We start from the raw sequence: 19221 nt of genomic DNA on the forward strand, positions 1-19221 counted from the left end.
CTGTGAAGAGATGGACCAGCGAAACAGAGCAGGATTTACAATCTTGTTTTGACATCACAGACTGGAGCGTTTTTGAAGCTGCTACCACCGATCTGGACGAACTCACAGAGACCGTAACATCCTATATTAGTTTCTGTGAGGATATATGCATTCCTACCAGGACTTATTTAACATTCAACAATGATAAGCCATGGTTTACAGTAAAACTCAGACACCTTCGTCAGGCCAAAGAGGATGCCTACAGAAATGGGGACAGGGTCTTGTACAATCAGGCCAGGAACACACTGAACAAAGAGATTAGAGCGGCTAAAAAGACCTACGCTAAAAAGTTGGAAGACCAGTTTACTTCCAACGACTCTACTTCAGTTTGGAGAGGACTGAGAGCCATCACAAACTACAAGACACCATCCCCTTGCACTGAGGCTAATCAACGACTTGCTAACGACCTGAATGAGTTTTATAGTAGATTTGAAACCCCCAACACCCACTCTGACCATCTCCCTGCACAACCATTAACACCTCCTGCAATCCCCCTCTCCATACCTCCTGCAATTCAAATCTGTGAAGATGATGTGCGCCAGGTCTTCAAGAAAAACAAAAGAAGAAAAGCACCAGGCCCAGATGGCGTTACACCAGCCTGTCTGAAAACCTGTGCTGACCAGCTGGCCCCCATCTTTTCACAGATCTTCAACAGATCTCTGGAGTTGTGTGAAGTGCCTTCCTGCTTCAAACGCTCAACCATAATCCCCATTCCAAAGAAACCCAAGATAACAGGACTTAACGACTACAGACCTGTGGCTCTAACGTCTGTCGTCATGAAGTCGTTTGAAAAACTGGTTCTGGCTTATCTGAAGGACATCACTGGACCCTTACTAGACCCCCTGCAGTTTGCGTACCGAGCAAACAGGTCCGTGGATGATGCAATCAACATGGCATTGCACTTCATCCTGCAACATCTGGACAAAACAGGGACTTATGTGAGGATCCTGTTTGTGGACTTTAGTTCGGCTTTCAACACCATCATCCCAACAACCCTCCAGACCAAACTGACCCAGCTCTCTGTTCCTAGCTCTATCTGTCAGTGGATCACCAGCTTTCTGACAGATAGGCAACAGTTAGTGAGACTGGGGAAATTCATGTCAAACAGCTGCTCCACCAACACTGGTGCCCCTCAGGGATGTGTTCTCTCCCCTCTGCTCTTCTCCCTGTACACCAACGACTGCACCTCTAAAGACCCCTCTGTCAAGCTCCTGAAGTTTGCAGACGACACTACAGTCATCGGCCTCATCCAGGACGGTGACGAGTCTGCTTACAGACAGGAGGTTGAGCAGCTGGCTGTCTGGTGCAGTCTTAACAACCTGGAGCTGAACACGCTCAAAACAGTGGAGATGACTGTGGACTTTAGGAGAAACCCCCCTGCACTTTCCCCACTCACCATCATGAACAGCACTGTGACTGCAGTGGAGTCATTCAGATTCCTGGGAACCACCATCTCTCAGGACCTGAAGTGGGACAATCACATTGGCTCCATTGTGAAAAAAGCCCAACAAAGGTTGTACTTCCTTCGCCAGCTGAGGAAGTTTAACCTGCCACAGGAGCTGCTGAAACAGTTCTACTCAGCCGTCATTGAGTCAGTCCTGTGTACTTCAATTACTGTCTGGTTTGGTTCAGCTACAAAATCAGATATCAGAAGACTACAGAGAACTGTTCGGACTGCTGAAAGGATTATTGGTGCTCCCCTGCCCACCCTCCAAGAACTGTACACATCCAGAGTGAGGAAAAGGACTCAGAAAATCACTCTGGATCCCTCACATCCAAGTCACCCCATCTTTGAACTTTTGCCATCTGGCCGGCGCCTCAGAGCCGCAAATACAAGAACAGCAAGGCACAAGAATAGTTTCTTCCCCCAGGCAATCTACCTCATGAACAGTTAAATGTTTCCCACTTAAACTTATGCAAAAATGTGCAATATCCTTATATTTATTTGTTACCCCTCCATCCTAGAACATTCCTGCATCTCACTCAATCCTATTCCATTATCATTTATAGCACAATTGTTTATACACTTATTTATTTGCCAATTTGTAAATCTCCTGTAAATTTTTTTTTTTTTTTTTTTTTTTTTTTTTTTTTTTTTTTTTTTTTTTTTTTGTCTGTGTGTTGTAGTCTCTGTTTACTGGAAGCTTATGTCACTAAAACAAATTCCTTGTATGCGCAAGCATACTTGGCAATAAAGCTCTTTCTGATTCTGATTCTGATTCTGACGTGTATTCTTTTTGGCTCATTAAAAATGAATCTTGCTGCCGTGTTCTGGATTAATTGTAAAGGTTTGATAGACTGGCTGGAAGACCTGCCAAGAAGGCATTGCAATAGTCCAGCCTGGACAGAACAAGAGCTTGAACAAGGAGTTGTGCAGCATGTTCAGAAAGAAAGGGCCTGATCTTAAATTAATAAATGGTTTTAGAATGCTTGGAACTACTTTTAAGCATTTATGGTGTTATTTTGTATTTTAGTAATCAATATGGTAAATCTCTATGAGTGTGTAAACTGAATTTAACAGACACAGAAGCTATTTAAAAGTCCAAAATGTGCAAGTCATCAGTTATTTCATCAGAACTCAGCTCAAGGTAAAGTGTTACGTAAGTTGGGTAAAAGTTGAATTTAGTCCTTCAGTTCTGATGTATGCAGCTTCGAGTCAATTCATATTGACACATACAAAACTGTAAAATGTCCCAGTTTTTTTTTAATCAAATGATTCGTCAGAGCTGGAGAACAGTAGTAGCTTCCAGAATCGGCCGACGGTGGACCGATCTATTGCTGGAGGATCTCAACCACCACCTAATCATTTTTGGCATTCTCTCTTTTCCGTGTTGTGTTGACTTTTTGCGCTACTCTAAATATACAGAAAGGTTTCTCTAGCGGGGTGAATAAGTGTGCCACGAGTGCATAAATAGCTCGTTTATGTGAGCGGACACCCCTCCGGTCTGTGCAAATGGAATATGACCGGTCGCATATGATCCTCGTGCGCCTTCAGTCTGGTTTGTGTTTCTCGGGCGGCGCCTTTCAGATCTCAAGAAGTGACACTCACGAGCCTCTGCAATCATGGAGTGGAAACCGATGGAAATAAACCCTGAGGTTGAACGCTTCTTCATGATTTAGCCTCGCTAGCTGGTTTATCGTGCATGCTTTCGCTTTCTCATGACCGACATATTTGTGCGTTGTATTGCTTTCAGATGCTGAATAAGGTACGTTCGCTGAGTCATAAGATGAGGTCATGATGAGACCGTCTGCTGGACAGGTCTGTGGCGTCTGGGGCTGAACTCCTACGGACCCGAAATTGAGATGAAAGGGCGTGGGCTCACACGCATTATCACCTGCTATGCACAATAACAAAGACACGCAGCATTTTTTTATACGCATGCTTAAAACAATAACTTAAGCATGCATATAAAATATATATTTTTTTGTATAATATCACAAGTTGCAGATATACTAGTCATTTATAATGCATGGTCATTTCAAACTTTGAATATATCAGACACGGATTTAGTTTGATTTGAATAGATATAACGTGTAAAGAATAATGTGATTTTTTTATTTTTTATTATTAGTTAGGCCTATAATTTTTTTTGTCTTTGTGTAGGTGTTGAGTAAGTTGGGTGTGGGCTCGAGTTGGCGTTTTGTGGATGTTTTGGGTCTGGAGGATGAGTCTCTGTCAGGGGTGCCCTCACCCTGCTGTGCCATGATGCTGCTCTTCCCTTTAACGCAACAGGTAGGTATGAACGCGCGCGCGCACGCACAAAGCATTACCGTGAACGCGGGTGTGGTCATCACGTGGGGAATCGATATGTGAAAAACAATGTTGCGTAGTATTATTATAGCTGAGAAGTTTAAAATGTGAAAATTTATTTTCGTACTAAATGCAATTTTTTTTTTTAGGTTTTTGGTGGCATTTCAATTCAGAGTATCTTTACTCGCACAGAATGAAATGTATTCGTTATATAACTTTAACACCGACATCTTTCTGCTTTGTTTTTAGCATGAGGAGTTTCGTTCCAAACAGTCTGTTGATGTCTGTAAAGATGTATATTTTCTGAAACAAACTGTGGTCAACTCTTGTGGAACTGTGGGTTTGGTGCATGCTGTGGCCAACAACCAGGACAGTGTTGATTTCGGTCAGTGGAGCCATGCCATGAACTTCTGCTCATAAACATGTTTTCTGAGGATGTATTGAGCTACCTTGTTGATCTGAAAAAATAATGTTTTCTTTTATTGAAATTTGTTTATTTTTTATACAATTTTAAACCAGTCTGCAGTAAGTTACATTTGCATATAAAATACAAAGTTACAGATTGACACATTACTGTAAGTTTGGTTAGAGAGGCGGATTCGTGATTCAGCACCCTCTTGTCTTTAGACAGTGACTCTGTGCTGAAGAAGCTTCTAGAAGACACCTCTAAGATGTCTGCTGCAGAAAGAGCCAAAGCATTTGAACAAAATAAGGTATTCTAAGTGTCCATTCAATGCTGGGCAACACAAAACATGTGGTTTGCCACAATCTTTTCCAAAAAACAATATTACCTTCAGAAATATCATAGTAAGGCTTATTTTAATATTTGTGCAGTATTCATGACCTCCAGTAGGTGGTACTATTGTACAATTAAAATTTCTTAAGTAAATGAAAATGTACTTGTTTTTGGCGTTTATTTAAAAGAATGCATTTAGGCTTAGTTTGTGTGTTGTTTTATTCAGGCCATCCAGGAGTTTCATGATGCAGTTGCTGATGAAGGACTGTGTCAAGTAAGACAAGAATGATATACACAAACACTAGGAGTAATGAGTTTAAGTTAAATGGTTGTTTCTTTCCCCCCCTCCATCTCTCTTATTCTAACAGCCAGAGCCAGACAAAGTTAACTTCCATTTCATTACCTTTGTCAATGTGAATGGTCAGCTTTATGAGCTGGGTAAGTGGATGACATGTATTTCAGCTTCTGTTTCTCTGCTGACGACTTGCATTTAAATGACGATGAGTTATAAAGTGTTTTGTTGCCTCAGATGGCAGAATGGATGGACCTGTGAATCATGGACCTACAAAGCAAGGAAGCTTCGTCATGGTAAGCACAAGTTTTCCTAGGCATGTGTGTTTGTAGTGTGTATTCTACGGTTAAAATGGAAGGTTCAGAGCATCTTAAAGCAATGAGTCATCTTCCCGTGACTAAATGACTGACTACATCTCTCTGTAGGATGCTGCAAGGGTGTGCCGTGAGTTTACGGAGCGGGAGAAAGGGGAGGTGCGTTTCTCTGCTGTGGCTCTCTGCAAAGTCTGAGGAGCCAGACCACTTAGCTTGAACCATGAGCAGTTCCTGAAAACCCTTCAAGCACTTACTACACAGAGCACAGAATCCAATCCTGTATTACGCTACACAAACTGCCTGCCTGTCTGACTGTGAATTACTGTTTCTTAGTTCTTTTTTTTGTTTGTCAATCTGCAACTACTAAGCTCTTTGTAAACATCAATTAGCTTTTGTTGATTTTACCTCATTTCCTTCAAGTGTGAATATTTTGGGCACTTTTTGATGGGGGCAACATTTAGCAGAAATTATGTGAACTTGATAAGCTTGGAGCCTATGTTCAAAATAAAGACTGAGAAGGGTAATTTGCTTTTGTGTGTATTGTTGTGTGTAACATACCAAGTATTTGAGTAAATGTAATTACTGTACTTGAGTATCTTTTTAAATACTCTGTAGTTTTACTGAGTATCAAAGGTATTAGCAACTTACTCTTCACTCCACTACATTTGTAATAACGAGCATAGACATGTATAGAAAGGCTAGATGGCTCAAGGCGGAGTCAGCTGTGTCGTCACTTGGCGGCCATCTTAGGTCAGGAGACTGCGCTGCTGCTCCCTGCTGCTGTGGACGGAAGGTGAGTGACATACGCCAACTAAAATGCTCGTAACTTGCTGAATTCTTGACGGATTTACAAACGGTTTGGTTTATTACAAACCTTATTAACGTGGCTATGATTTGTGCTGATGCCGATGTTTAAATTGTAGCTTCACGTTTTGAGAAACGCTTAACATTGCAGCGTAGCTGTGTGTTTCATGGCTGCCCTCTACTCTAAAGTGATACCACAGTCGACATTTTCAATTATTAACAGGTTTCCTGAGACCAACAACGTTTCTTGACAACCTAATCTTTTGTCTAAATGTCATTTTGTGGATGTGGTTGTATTTATTTGCTGGCTAGCAGTGAAGAGGTCGTAAGTGAGTCACCAAGCAATTGTAAATTGGTGGGAGAGGCAGGGTTAGTCTTTCGTTTCAACATAGCTTTGAGTTACACATGATTTCCAAGTGGTTTGGTTTCTTAAAAACATCTTTACAGCTGTATTCAAGGGCGTAGATTTGGTTTGAACATTGGGGGGGTTGAACGTTGTATGCTGCCCATTATTTAAAAAAAAAAAAAAAAAACAATTTTTATGTGTATTGTTATTGGATAATTTATTTCTTCCTATCTATCTATCTGGCAACATGCTTTAACTGATTACAAATTCAACATATAGAAATATGAAAGAGACAACATTTAGACATTTATTTTAAGATTTTTACATTCCACCTTAATGCATTTTAATTTTTTTTCTAAAGGGAAACACATCTTTAAAACATTAAAGGCATTAATGTATAGCCTAACTTTACAAAGCTGCTGTTTTTCTATACTGTTTCCTATTTTATTTTATTGATTGAATGGCATCTTCTTTACCTGATCACCTGCTCCTCCTCTTCCTCTGCTGACTTTTCTACCCTGCTGCTATATTTACCTCGAATCTGTTATAAAAACATGTTAAGAGATTATACACCTCATAACGTTATGAAATTTGTGTATAATCATCATTCATAAAATTCGAACATAGCAGAGATTATCAAAAGAAAGAAATTAAGTATTGAAACCGCCAGTAGGCGGCAGTGTTTCACTGTTTTAATGAGTTAGCCACTTAAATCGTTAATTCATCCAATTCGTTCAAAAGTCAGATTAATTTAGTAAGAAAACAAACACCGATGTGAATACTTTTGTCGTTGATAATTACACTATTGACACTATTGAAAAATATACTAGCAAAACAGACAGCTGCTTTGGTAACTTGTTATACTGATAGTTATAGCTAAATACATTGCAATGGATTAGCTAGCTAAAATATATGTGGTGTGTACTAACTATTACACAATATTCTCATACCTCATTCTCAGTATGCTTTATTTTTTTTTGCATCCCTCTCTGACCAGCAGTTAAATATAGTCCGCTGTGCAGCGCTTTCTTCATTTTTGGCGTTAACATTAACCGTGTGCTCTCCCATTCAAACACCACTCGCTTGTTTTGGTGAAAGTGCGACTCATTGGTTGGGCGTTACCAATCGGTTCAATGGAGGGGGAGTATTTTTTGTCTGATTTATTATGACATACTCATATTTGATTAGGAACAAAATTATTTTTACAAAATAAATGAATTCTATTTTTTCATATTATATTTTTCATTTGATCTACTGTGATTTTCATGTTGAAATAATGGGGGGGTTGTAACTGATGGATTTGAATATTGGGGGGGGGGTTACCTCCCCCCCATCCCCCCATAAACTACGCCCTTGGCTGTATTGATTATATTGTATTGATGGAAAGAGTTTTGTGTCCAATTGTGTCTTAATGTTTTTATTTTTTTTGTTTATTTTGTATATTTTTTTGGTAAGTTTTTTCTAATTGTGTGCCTTTGGACCTAAGTAAAAAAACAAAAAACAAAGACCCATCTCTTTTCTCTTTATTTTACAGAATGGCAACTTGAGACAGATTTATATTATACATAAATTTACACATGTATTTAATAATGTAAATATTAGTAATAAACTAAATTGCACTATTTCATGTTTCATGTACCTTATAAATATTGACATCATTACTGTGTGTGTGTATGGGTATACCTAGTACTTTACCTGTCTAGTCTACTTAATATACTATTTTCTTAATAAACTCCGTGGCTATAATTTTTCACAAGTATGCAGTTAAATAGCCGCATCCCTGAAGTTTATGACACACCAAGCCGTTTGAAAATCGGTTGAAAATTGAGCAAAATATAGTTATTTCAACACTACATGCACAATAGACTTTAATGTTATAACTGGACGAGCGGTCCTGTCCTAAGATGGCCGCCGTGTGACGTCGTCGGGTCCCATTGGCTCTCAGCGCCGGTAAGCTATCTAGCCTTTCTATACATGTCTATGATAACGAGTCTTGCCATTTCTGCATGGCACTTAGCTTTTTCTGCAGCAGTTTATTTCTGCTACAAAAGAAGTGACATCGCCTACTACAGGGCACTTAAAGAACTATATCTTGTGCATTTTGCCCTTACTCATCCGAACTTGTCAACAAGGCTACTTTACACGAATACCAGTTCCTTGGCAAGTAGTTATGGATCACCGATGTATTATATATGAGATGAGGACATGACTGCAGCTGCCAATGAGGCCCAAACCAATGCATCCAGTGCAAGAAAGCTTTGAATTTAATTTATCCGTGAAGTGAGGAGTTTAATTTTGGTTTTGGAAAATAAATGTGATTGCTTTCCTCACATATTCCTTGTTTTACACTGGCATGTCTCTTTGACTAGATGCTTCTTTGAGCCTATGTTTAGTATAAGTACAGTTCTTAAGTACTGTTAAAATCAGATAACAATACTTAAGTACCCAGTTTCACAGACAAGGCTCAAGCCTCAGACTAAAATGTGAGTCTGAGCTGTTTCAGCTGAAAGAAACTTGCACAGAAGTTGTTTTGGAATTGGTGACTGTAAAGGAGTGTTTTTCACTGTCTATCTGTACATTTACTCGAGTGTGTTTTCTCAGGTACACTTTACACCGCTGTATACCTGCTGGAATAACAGCATCACTGGCTGACCGTTTAACTTCTCATTTAGACATTACACTAGTGTGAATACTGTGCAGTTTATTTCTGAGATGTGTATACACACTATTGTTCAAATGTTTGGGATCATTTGTTTTAATTAGCTAATGCTTTTATTCAGTAAGGATGCTTCTATGCATTAAACTGATCAAAAGTGTCAGTAATTAGGCTACATTTATACTGTTACAAATACTGTTTTATTTTTATTTTTACATGTGTCTAACTGAACTGTGAAACGTCATTCTCCCGTGTGTGTCACGTAAACGGAGAGCTGGTTTGTGATTGTTGCACGTAAAACCAGAAGTTAGTTCTAACGAGAGAGAAATTGACCGTGGCGTGGGTCATGCAAAACGGCAGATCTATTGCTTGTTATAAAACAAATAAAACCCGAACAGAGCAGCATTTACAAGCCAAAAGGAAAAGCGACAGAATCAATAGTCGAATAATAAAATCTAATAAATCTAGCATGTTCTAACTGTAGCATGCGAAAAGCTTATTGTTATTGTAAAGTTATTGTTAAATTACATGTAGCCTACACCGAACCTCATTCATCTGTGCCGAAGAACATGCACTTTTATTTTTACAATTTATTAATTTAATTTATTAAACTTTGAACAAAAATTACATTTTGGGGCTCTGAAAAGTTTTTTTCTTTCTCTCTCCCATATTCTGTTTTACTTTCCACCAAATTCATGAAAATGCATAAAAAAGTATGTATTCGCAAAAATTTATTAAAATGTTTACAATAACACGAGAGAAAAAAGGAAAAAAAAGAAGTGTTGTCTGTAATTGTTTTCTGGATCTATGATTTAATAAAAAAATCTGTTAATATACTGAAGGAATTAAACATTAACAATTTAAATAATATTTTAAAATCTAATTCAGTGCTTTTCAAACCTGTCATGGAACCCCTGTTAACAGTTAAACATGTTTGTGAATATAAAAATATATATATATATATATTAAAACTCATTCAGTGAGACATGATGCAATGTCATACTTTGTAATCTGTAAGGATGGTATTATTTTAACCCAAGGGTATGCCATATTAATCTGATAATATGAGTGCTTATTGTGCACCTAGTGTGAAATTATCATTTCTACAGAGACAGTGCTGTTTCAGCGTAAGTTGCACAGTATGACTTAAATTAGGAAGCCAGAGTAATCCATATCCATTCACTAATTTAAGCTTTCACTTCAGGTCTGCAGAGAACTGTAATGCATCCGTTTAAGTGTTATTAGCATGCAGTTTGTGTTGTATTCTGTGCTAATTAAAGCTCTCAAAGTGCCTGTTTATTTTGAGGCCTCGAAAACTGCCATTCACGCTTCTGTTGATGGATTTCTTCCACTTTAAACACAGTGAATCACCCTCCTGCCTGCTCCCAGAACACAGTATCAGCTTCACTGCATGAGTCCTGACAGGAACATACTTCAGGGTGTCTTGGAAAGATGGCCAACAAGGTCATATCAACAAGCTGGGATATCTCTTGAACTGGTGTGCAGGAACCTCTCTATTTGTTGTTTAGTTACCAATGTCATTGGACCGGTCATTCAGGTGTAATCTACTGGTTCTTTTAACCTTAAGTATTTTTCTCAAAATTATTTAGAATTTAGTTTTTTAAGTTTTTTTAGTTAGTCAATTTTTTTTGTACAATAACACAATGCAATAAATTTGTTTCACTTAAATTTTTTACAGTTCTTATAGTAATTCTGTGGTGATAATTATTGTGCTATTTATTGTCACAATATATTGGTAAATATTTAGGTCAGATACATTTTAGAACTATTATATATAATTAGGAAACATAGTACAGATCAGTCTTTGTATTAATTTTGCATGCCTTTTTCCTTTTTAAAGATATTTTGCTTTTGTTAGGAAGGGAATATTCTAGGATTTTCTGGAATATTCTGGAATATTTTGGTGCTTCCTGGAACATTCCAGAACGTTGTGGGACAAAACAAATCATCAAGTTTTGGATGACTGACTTTTGCTGACTGTGTATGTTAGACTGTTGTTGTTAGCTCAGTGTTATGTATGTAGCATGTCAGTAATAACAGATTGGTTTCTGTAAGTCATACCAAAAGTTTCAAAGTAACAGCATATATATATATATATAAAATTGTTTCACGTGTATTATTAATATTAGAATAGCCACTAGATGGCGTCATTGCAACATGAATGATCCCTCAGAGACATTTCATTACTTCAGATCACTGGTTCTCAATTCCAGTCCTGGGCACCACATTTTTGTTTTTGGTAGAAAAACTTCATCTGTGTCTGTGTAAGTGTGAGATAAACAGCTGTTTAACAGTATGCTTACGGTTATATTAAAGGGGTCATGAACTGCCTTTATTATTTTATACTCCTCTCTGATGGCCACATTATAAATGTATAATTTTTGCACAAAAATATCATCATTTAGAAGAAATAGGCTATTTTCTGTTCTGTTTTGACCCCCTCATCCTAATGCTCTGTTTGAATAGACTCGGAAGTAAACGCCCACTGCTGTGATTGACTAACAGTTGTGTTTGTTTGACAGCCTACATCCTTCACAGATGGACGCTGCTGTGATTCAGGTTAAAAACTCATATCAAGTGATCAGTAATAAGACAAATAGTGACCACATAATAAAAACAGTCACTCACACTTGTGTGGTGTGACATCACTGTCAGATTCAGTATATTCTTTTAGTTTCAATCAACCGTGTGTTGAATTGTGCGTTGTTTGTTAACAAGTTCTTACTGGTTTTTCATTAAAAATATAGTTCATCCACTCTTTCCTAATGTTGGGATCAGAAGGAAGGTGATGCAAAGATTGTCTTTTACACAGCATGGCACTCTAAAACTTGTCTTGTTGTCTTCGGAGCATATTTATCGTTTGACTCTTTAGTTATTTATACTACATGCATGAATCGGTGGGCGGGGCTAAACAGGCAGCGATGTAGAAGCAGGGTTGATCTTCATCTTTCTAGAGTTTGTCGTTTTGGCAGATTGTCTTCGATTTAAGCTGTTTTTAGACTAACAAGAGAGTTTCAGAACTGAAAAAAAGTTGCAGGATGTTTGTATAGTAGTATGACCTCTTATATTTCAAAAGATCATGGCATTTTCTTAGTTCATGACTCCTTTAATATACAGTTCAGCACACAAGCTTTTGTATAAATTCTAATCACATTTTGGTTGTTTGTAATCTAAAACTCCCCCTTGTTTTTTTTGTTTGTTTTTTTTTTACATTCTGCTCTTACATTGCAAGCTCTCAGATGTTTCTTGTGCACTTTTCTGGTGCATGGTTCTTAAGAATCTTGCTTGATTGAACCAGTCTTCCCCCTCTCTCTGTATCTTTCTCTGTTTGTCATTCGTTTCTCTTTGCCCTTGAGGCTGATGCCATGAGGAGGCAGCAGCTGGTACTGGGTGAGAAAAGGCTGTGTGTGTGTGTGTGTGTTACTGTATATAGGTAAATGACCAGTTTGGATAGTCTGGAAACAAGGATGACTTTGTTTGTTCGACTGAGCCTTTGAGATTACAAAAAGCTCCTTGATTAAGAATCCGGATGATGCATCATGTCTGTACTTGTTATGCAATCTGCCCCCAAAATCAGACAGCCATGAAACAGACACGGGGACAGACTGTGCAGTGACATCAGTGAGACACTGGAAAATAAATACGGGCTCCTGGGAGCTTTTGGGTCATGACATGAAGCTCATTTGTTCTCCTGTCTATTAAACATTAAAAATGCTTTTGATACAAATGGTGGATTGAAAACACCTCTTCTAAGATAAGCATGTATACATTTCTGTATTGGTGTTTATTTTATTTTTTCAAGTGATACAGTTTTCTTGAAATCAGAATGAAGAAAATAGGCTCAAAGGAATACAATTCTTGAAAAAGTTACAATATTTTATTTTTGTTATTTCTTCCAAAAAAAGGTCAAAAAGTCTTATATGACATTTTAATGACAAGGTTGTAAAATATTATGTGGTACGACTCACCAAAATGACATTTATGAATTAATCATTCCACGTTTTGTAAAAATTTAATGTTTGTATACTTTTATTTAAATTGTACTTTTAATCATGGTTACAATACATTTTTAATCATTAAGTTTTTTTTTACTTTTTGCAATTTGCTTTTAACCTTTTCAAAACCGTATGAAACCAAAATAAAAGCAAAGATAACACTTCTAAAAATCGTTTAAAACTTTGTTGCTGTAGAAACATTTTATTTAATATGGTAAAACACAAGTAATTAAGAATGAGAATACAAATGGAAAAACACCTAGTGCTATTCGAATCAGTCATGAAAAATAAATGCTTTAAATCAAAATCTTTGAAAAATAGCTAATCTATCCTCGTGATTTCTAATTAAATGTGTTCAGTTTCATGTTTATGGCACCAAATACACATTCTGCATCCCAGTGTCCAGGAGGTTGTAAGATGTACTTCATAATTTGGTGGTCGTTGCAGGTTTGAGCTGAGATGAACACAGACCTGTCTCTTCAGGCAGATTCTTACTCTGAGATTGTTCACCGTCCAGAAACACAAGGGCTGGTCAGTGCTTTAAATGAGTAGGTTTGAGTTCGCTGACTCCAGAGGATGAGAGAGAGATGCTAATTAAATCTAACTCCACCTATGAGCTTCATACTGACCTCATGTGTCAGTCAAAGAGACCTATGGAAGCTGATTCAATATATTTAATTATCTAACGCTGCACAAGTCTGTGATGACTGTATGCCCCATTCCAGATGAATCCCATTGGGCTTGTGATGCTACTTTTGGGTGTTACCTCAACTAGTTTAAATTTTGGAAGTTTTGAAGCCACATCATGCCGTTAAGAAACAGGCTTTAAAAATGAAACAAATCCATTATACATTCTGATTAAAGCAACACACTTGTGAGCTCAGCAACATAAAAAAGCCTTGTACACGGAAGACAACAGAGGTGGATGATCGCAGGAACCTCTCTATAAGAACCCATTTGATTTGCAACATCCATTCATATGCATTATATGCCATATGCCAAGAATAGAAAGAATATATTAGACTTTGTCAAAACATCTAAAAGAGCCGGACCAGTTCTGAAAAGCATTGTTTGGACAGATGAAACTAAAATCAATCACACTGATGGGAAGAAAGAAGCATGGAGAAGGCTTGGAACAGTTTATGATACAAACCACGCAACATCATCTATAAAATGACCCAAAACATACTGCAAAGGATTTTTTGAAGTTAAATAAGTGGAATATTCTGCCTCAATCACCTGATCTCAGCCTGATCAAGCATGCATTTCACTTGCTGAAGACAAAACTAATCAGAAGTAAAATAAGTGCAGAATATTCAGCAGTAATATAAGAACTAAAGCAATTATACATCACCTCTACTGAGAAAGAGAGAGGAAAATGCCTCAAAAACACCTTACATGTTCTTCAAGCCCTTTAGCTCATCATTATTATATCAATAATATATGCTCCATCAGTAAAACAAGTTTTTAATTGAATCAAAGATGTTTGCTTAAGTTGAAACTTTATTAAAGTGTTTGAAATCAAGATCAAGTGGGCTTTAATTGATAGTCTTAAGTTAATGCAGTAACAGGTTCTGAATCAAAATATTTGTGTGTATGAGAATGCCTCATGAATAAAAATCAGATAATAAGTCTAACAAGGTTTGTTCAAGGGGACTAAATCTCTTCTTAATTGGCTCTGTCCTATGAGTGAATGTTCAGACTCATTAGACTGAGTCCAAACACTCTGGAGTGTGTTTGTGAACATAGTTTTTCTTTTCTTTAAATTGTTACTATACGTAATCAGACAATATTTATACTTGCATTTCTAAACAAGCATTTTAACTAGGTTTTAATATGAACAAAACATTTTTGAGTCAGGTATGGATTTAATATTGCTTTTATTGATACACCATATGGAGTATATTTTATTGATGCATAATACTTGCAATATTTGACATTAGAATATTTCCCCCAGAGGTCTATGTAATGAAGAAAAAGTATGCTGCAGTGAAATTTTCATGTGACTACTGGATGCACATTTAGGAAGCTAGTTGTAAATCAATAGAAATGCTGTTGTTTTTTATTTATTATTATTATTTTGCAATTGGAACATTTGTTGTAGTTTCTGTTCACCACAATAGAAGTTTACCCAACTACGGTGACTTCCATTTCTTAGAACCCCTTAAATAAGGAAAAGGTCCTTATTAGAGTGTTTATTTTTCATGTTCCCCATCACTTCATTTGCCCATCATTTTCATGAAGCTGTCATGATTCAAAGTAGGGTTTGTATGGAGGTTTGTTTTTGCCACAAGTAAAAAATAAAAAAAGCTTATTGTGACTTTTCTAAGTTTCTGAGAACTGACAGAAATGTGAGATATAAACTTGTAATACTGAGAAAAAGTCAGAATTGCAAGATGTCAATTTGCAATACCAAATACAAATCCTGAGATACAAAGGTGCAGCTGTTTTTACAGTTTTAATGACAAACAAAATAATTGTGAGATGTGGAATCAGAATAAAAAATCATAAATCTGAGTTTGTATCTCGCAAATCTGAGCATAAATCTTGCCATTCTGAATTGCACATTCATATCTTACATTTCTTTTCTTATAACTTACAGTATACAAAATATGTAGAATTTTGGGAGAAAAATTTGCAGTTACCTCCTATGGGCTTCCATATGTTTGCAAAGCAAATTAGCTCTTGAATTTAATATTTCTGTGAATACTGTCTGAATCTTTTTTAAGTAGTTGATTTCTTGTTTCAACCTCTAAACCCATCTTTTCCACAGTGTTTCATCTCCTTCGGTGTAAAATTGTGCATGGTTTTGTGTAACTTCTGTTTCTCTGTCTCCCACAGTCCTCACGGTTGCTAGAGTAATCACATTATCCACAGAGTGCCATGTGCACAGATGCTGCAGACTCACAGAGCATGTGGCAGTGCAGCTGAGCTTGACATTTGACTCAACTCAACTCCACAATTCTGCATTTACATTTGCCACACTCCATCCGTCCCTGTTGGGCAAGAGGAGACAACAAATTAGCACAGATTCCCAGCAGAGAGCCAATGAGGCAAGAAGAGTGCAGCGTTATTGTGAAATGACACTGGGGCAACAGGGGCATATGTATGTATGATCTTTGTTTCTGTTGTTCTGTTCTTAATGAGGAGGTAAAGATGGAACACATGGTTTAGCTTAATGATGAAATAAACCAATGAATTTGCAGGGACTGGGCAAGGGACAATTTTTTTTTAAATAATTAGTAAAAATAGCAGAACTGGTATTTTGTGGAAGAGGGACGGGAAATGTGTAATAACATTTAATGGTGTGCTCTGGATATGATTAGAATGCCTTTGATCAGCTCTCTGGTAATCCCTTAGCCACTGGATTCTGTGAAGGAGCTCCATAATCTATACAGCTCAGCTGGTTTAATGCTAGAAGACTGTAGTTACAGACTACCGTAAAACACAGTGCACTTCAGTGACTTGATCTTGGCAAAAGTAAAAATGTGTATAATGTATTATGCAGTTCATGCATCTGGGTCAATTTTTTTTCCACATACAGGTTTTTGAGCCAATCACCTGAGTCATGATTTAGATGCGATTCATTGCACTAGCTCCACAGTGAAATTATATCATGGCAACACTGATGGTGACACAAGAAAGTGTCCAGCACATGGACACAGACATGGAGAAATATTGCATTTCATAAGTTTTTCCAAACATGCATGGCTCTCTTTCTTCTGAGAAACACAAATTGAACTCTGCCTTTAAGCGGAGCTATTTTCCCAGTCGAATTTTAAGTCAAGCAGATTTTGAATGCAACTTAAAAAAATAAAATAATTTTAAGTAAAAAATTAAATGTTCCTCAAAGATGAATTTAGCTGTTTTAAAGCCAAATTATGTAATATGTAATTATATGTGCCTATGTGATTTGTGCACAATCAAGGAGTTTTTGTGTGAGGATGGCTGGGAGAATTTTATAAAATATTAATTTATCGAGACAACAAAACCAAAGGGTTTTAACAATTTTAACAAATTTAATAGTGAATTTTCGAGCAAATATTTTTTTTATATAAATTATTATTTGTAGAAAACAGCATGATACACTTGCATGTGCAGCTTAAATTTTTCAGTGTTTTTAAGAATCATAATTAATCAGTAATATCTGTCATGTTGGTTGAAGAGAGCTACTTTGATGGCAAAACAAACAACAAAAAGTACCCTACTTAATTAGTAATGGGTAATAGATTTTATTACCTTTGGTGAAGGATTACATTTTTTAGTCCTTCATGATAAGACATGGTTACTGAAAAAGAAGGCTTTGCTGGAGAGAAGAATACTTGGCCGTAAGCAGGATAATAATGTACTTTTCATTAATGGTGAACAAAATCTGTGAGAGATGTCATGGGATGATGTCACACTGCCAGTTTATTCAAGATTTAAAAATCAGGAGATGAATAAGAGAGAAAAAGTTTCAGACTTGCAGTAATTCTGTCAATAAAATAAAATGAATAAATAAATAAACCATAATCACACCCAGCCCAGTATCTATATGGTTGCATGCAAGTAAAATATATTGCTGATATAGACAAATTGACTGCAAAGCAGTTCCAAAGCTGGCATTTCTATGACAGGAAATACGTTTGGGTATGGGTGTATATTTGGATATGTGTGTGCATGACAGACAGTGTCAGAGATAGTCCCAATTACACTTTCCTCACCTCTAAATTGCGCTGCACTGACCCCCTGAAACGGATTTGACCCTTGGTTATGCAGCGGTCAGGGCTAAAGCTTTCCGCTGTCTTTGACCTTATGGTCTTGCTGACACTTTCATGAAATATAACAGCTGAATGAGCAGAATCACATTCAACGAGGGGGGACACACATCATGAAATTGACTGGCTTTAAAAGTTGATGTATTTGATTTCTTTGACACTATTGGCACCAAACAGAATTACAAAGTACGGCTGTTTCCAAACACGTTTAAAACAAATACACTTCAAACTCATCCTAGTGTTTTCAATTATGGGTGAGTTGAAATGTTTTCCAAGGAGAGGCTCTTAGAAGAATCCTTTTTTTTTTTACATAAAAATATATAGGCCATACTGGTTTCACTCTTATAAGCAAGAGTGAATTGTAGACCCCTAGATCACTGATCGCTGTCCAAAGGGGAATTTGGAGGCCAAGGCAATACCTTGAGCTCTGTCATGTTCCTCAAATAATTCCTGAACAATTTTTGCAGTGTGGCAGGATGCATTATCTAGCTGAAAAAGGCCACTGCCACCATTGCTATGAAAGGATAAACGAGGAAAATGAAAATTCTCTCACCATTTACTAAACCCCATGTCACCCTAGATGTGTGTCTGATCTTTGATAAACTGTAGGCGAGTGCAGGTCCCTCAATGTGGATGCTTCTGAAACCTATCAAAACAAACTCCACAGTAATTCATAAAATTCATTCAGAAATACGGTCCTTCTGCATCTCTGGTTGCACAAATGTTTATGTCTATGAACTATTAAAATGGCATTCAGCAGTGGGCCGGGAAGCAATGACTTATAATTTAAATATTTAAAAAATTGCTATTTTCTCAAACACACCTATCTTTTTTTTCAGAAGACACTTTTTGTCAACTGCATCATACTAGTTTGCTATTGTGAAGCATCAAATATAAGAGACCCATGAACTTGCACTGTATGTGTCACGCCCCTGGACTCATTATGTTGTGTTTTCCTCCCTGTGTTCAATCTCCCATGTTGATTGTCTCACACCATGCACCTGTGTTTAGTAATTATCCCTTGTATTTAAGTTCCTGTCTTTGCGTTTTTCCTCTGTCGGGTCTACATCGTCCATATCTGTGATGTTCCTTGCTCCTATTCTGGATTTCCCTTAAATTAAAAGATTGTTAATCGTGCTCCTTGTCTCCTCTTTCCTTCCATAGTGAAATGTGACAGAAGACCAACCCAAAACAGTTTAAATTGCATGTCTACCCTACCTTTATCCCTAATATTTAAGTTCCTGTCTTTGCGTATCTGATATGCCGGGTCTACATCGTCTGTATCTGTGATGTTTCTTGCTCCTATGCTGGATTTCCTTTGTGTTTTGAGCAATTAAAAGATAGTTAATCTTGCTCCTTGTCTCCTCCTTCCTCCCACGGTCAATTGTGACATTGTGGACTAACAGCAATTAATTATTTTTCTAAGAATCCCTGTTGGTGTTCCAAAGAAGAACCAAAGTCATGCATTTGGGATGGCTTGGGGGTGAGCAAATGGAGAATTTTAATTTTT

General features: G+C 37.1%; 1 protein-coding gene across 1 annotated transcript; it reads left to right on the forward strand.

The window, feature by feature from the left end:
* The first annotated feature begins 2988 nt into the window (after positions 1–2988).
* LOC132142189 (ubiquitin carboxyl-terminal hydrolase isozyme L1-like) lies at positions 2989–5656 on the forward strand. The gene is made up of 9 exons (XM_059551851.1): positions 2989–3135; positions 3234–3245; positions 3644–3772; positions 4040–4175; positions 4418–4503; positions 4753–4800; positions 4895–4964; positions 5056–5114; positions 5244–5656. Exons 1-9 carry the CDS (start codon positions 3103–3105, stop codon positions 5325–5327), a joined length of 657 nt encoding a protein of 218 aa, XP_059407834.1. The 5' UTR covers positions 2989–3102; the 3' UTR covers positions 5328–5656.
* The last annotated feature ends 13565 nt before the right edge of the window (positions 5657–19221 follow it).

The sequence above is a fragment of the Carassius carassius genome, chromosome 6, assembly GCF_963082965.1.
Source record: "Carassius carassius chromosome 6, fCarCar2.1, whole genome shotgun sequence".
In the NCBI taxonomy this organism is placed as follows: domain Eukaryota; kingdom Metazoa; phylum Chordata; class Actinopteri; order Cypriniformes; family Cyprinidae; genus Carassius; species Carassius carassius.

What these genes read in the sequence shown, in the direction of transcription:
- LOC132142189 (XM_059551851.1), top strand. Translation starts at nt 3,103, where the DNA reads ATGGAGTGGAAACCGATGGAAATAAACCCTGAG. An exon ending in TCTTCCCTTTAACGCAACAG is followed by an intron (nt 3,773 to 4,039) that starts GTAGGTATGAAC and finishes CTTTGTTTTTAG; the next exon opens with CATGAGGAGTTTCGTTCCAA. An exon ending in CCAGGACAGTGTTGATTTCG is followed by an intron (nt 4,176 to 4,417) that starts GTCAGTGGAGCC and finishes TCTTGTCTTTAG; the next exon opens with ACAGTGACTCTGTGCTGAAG.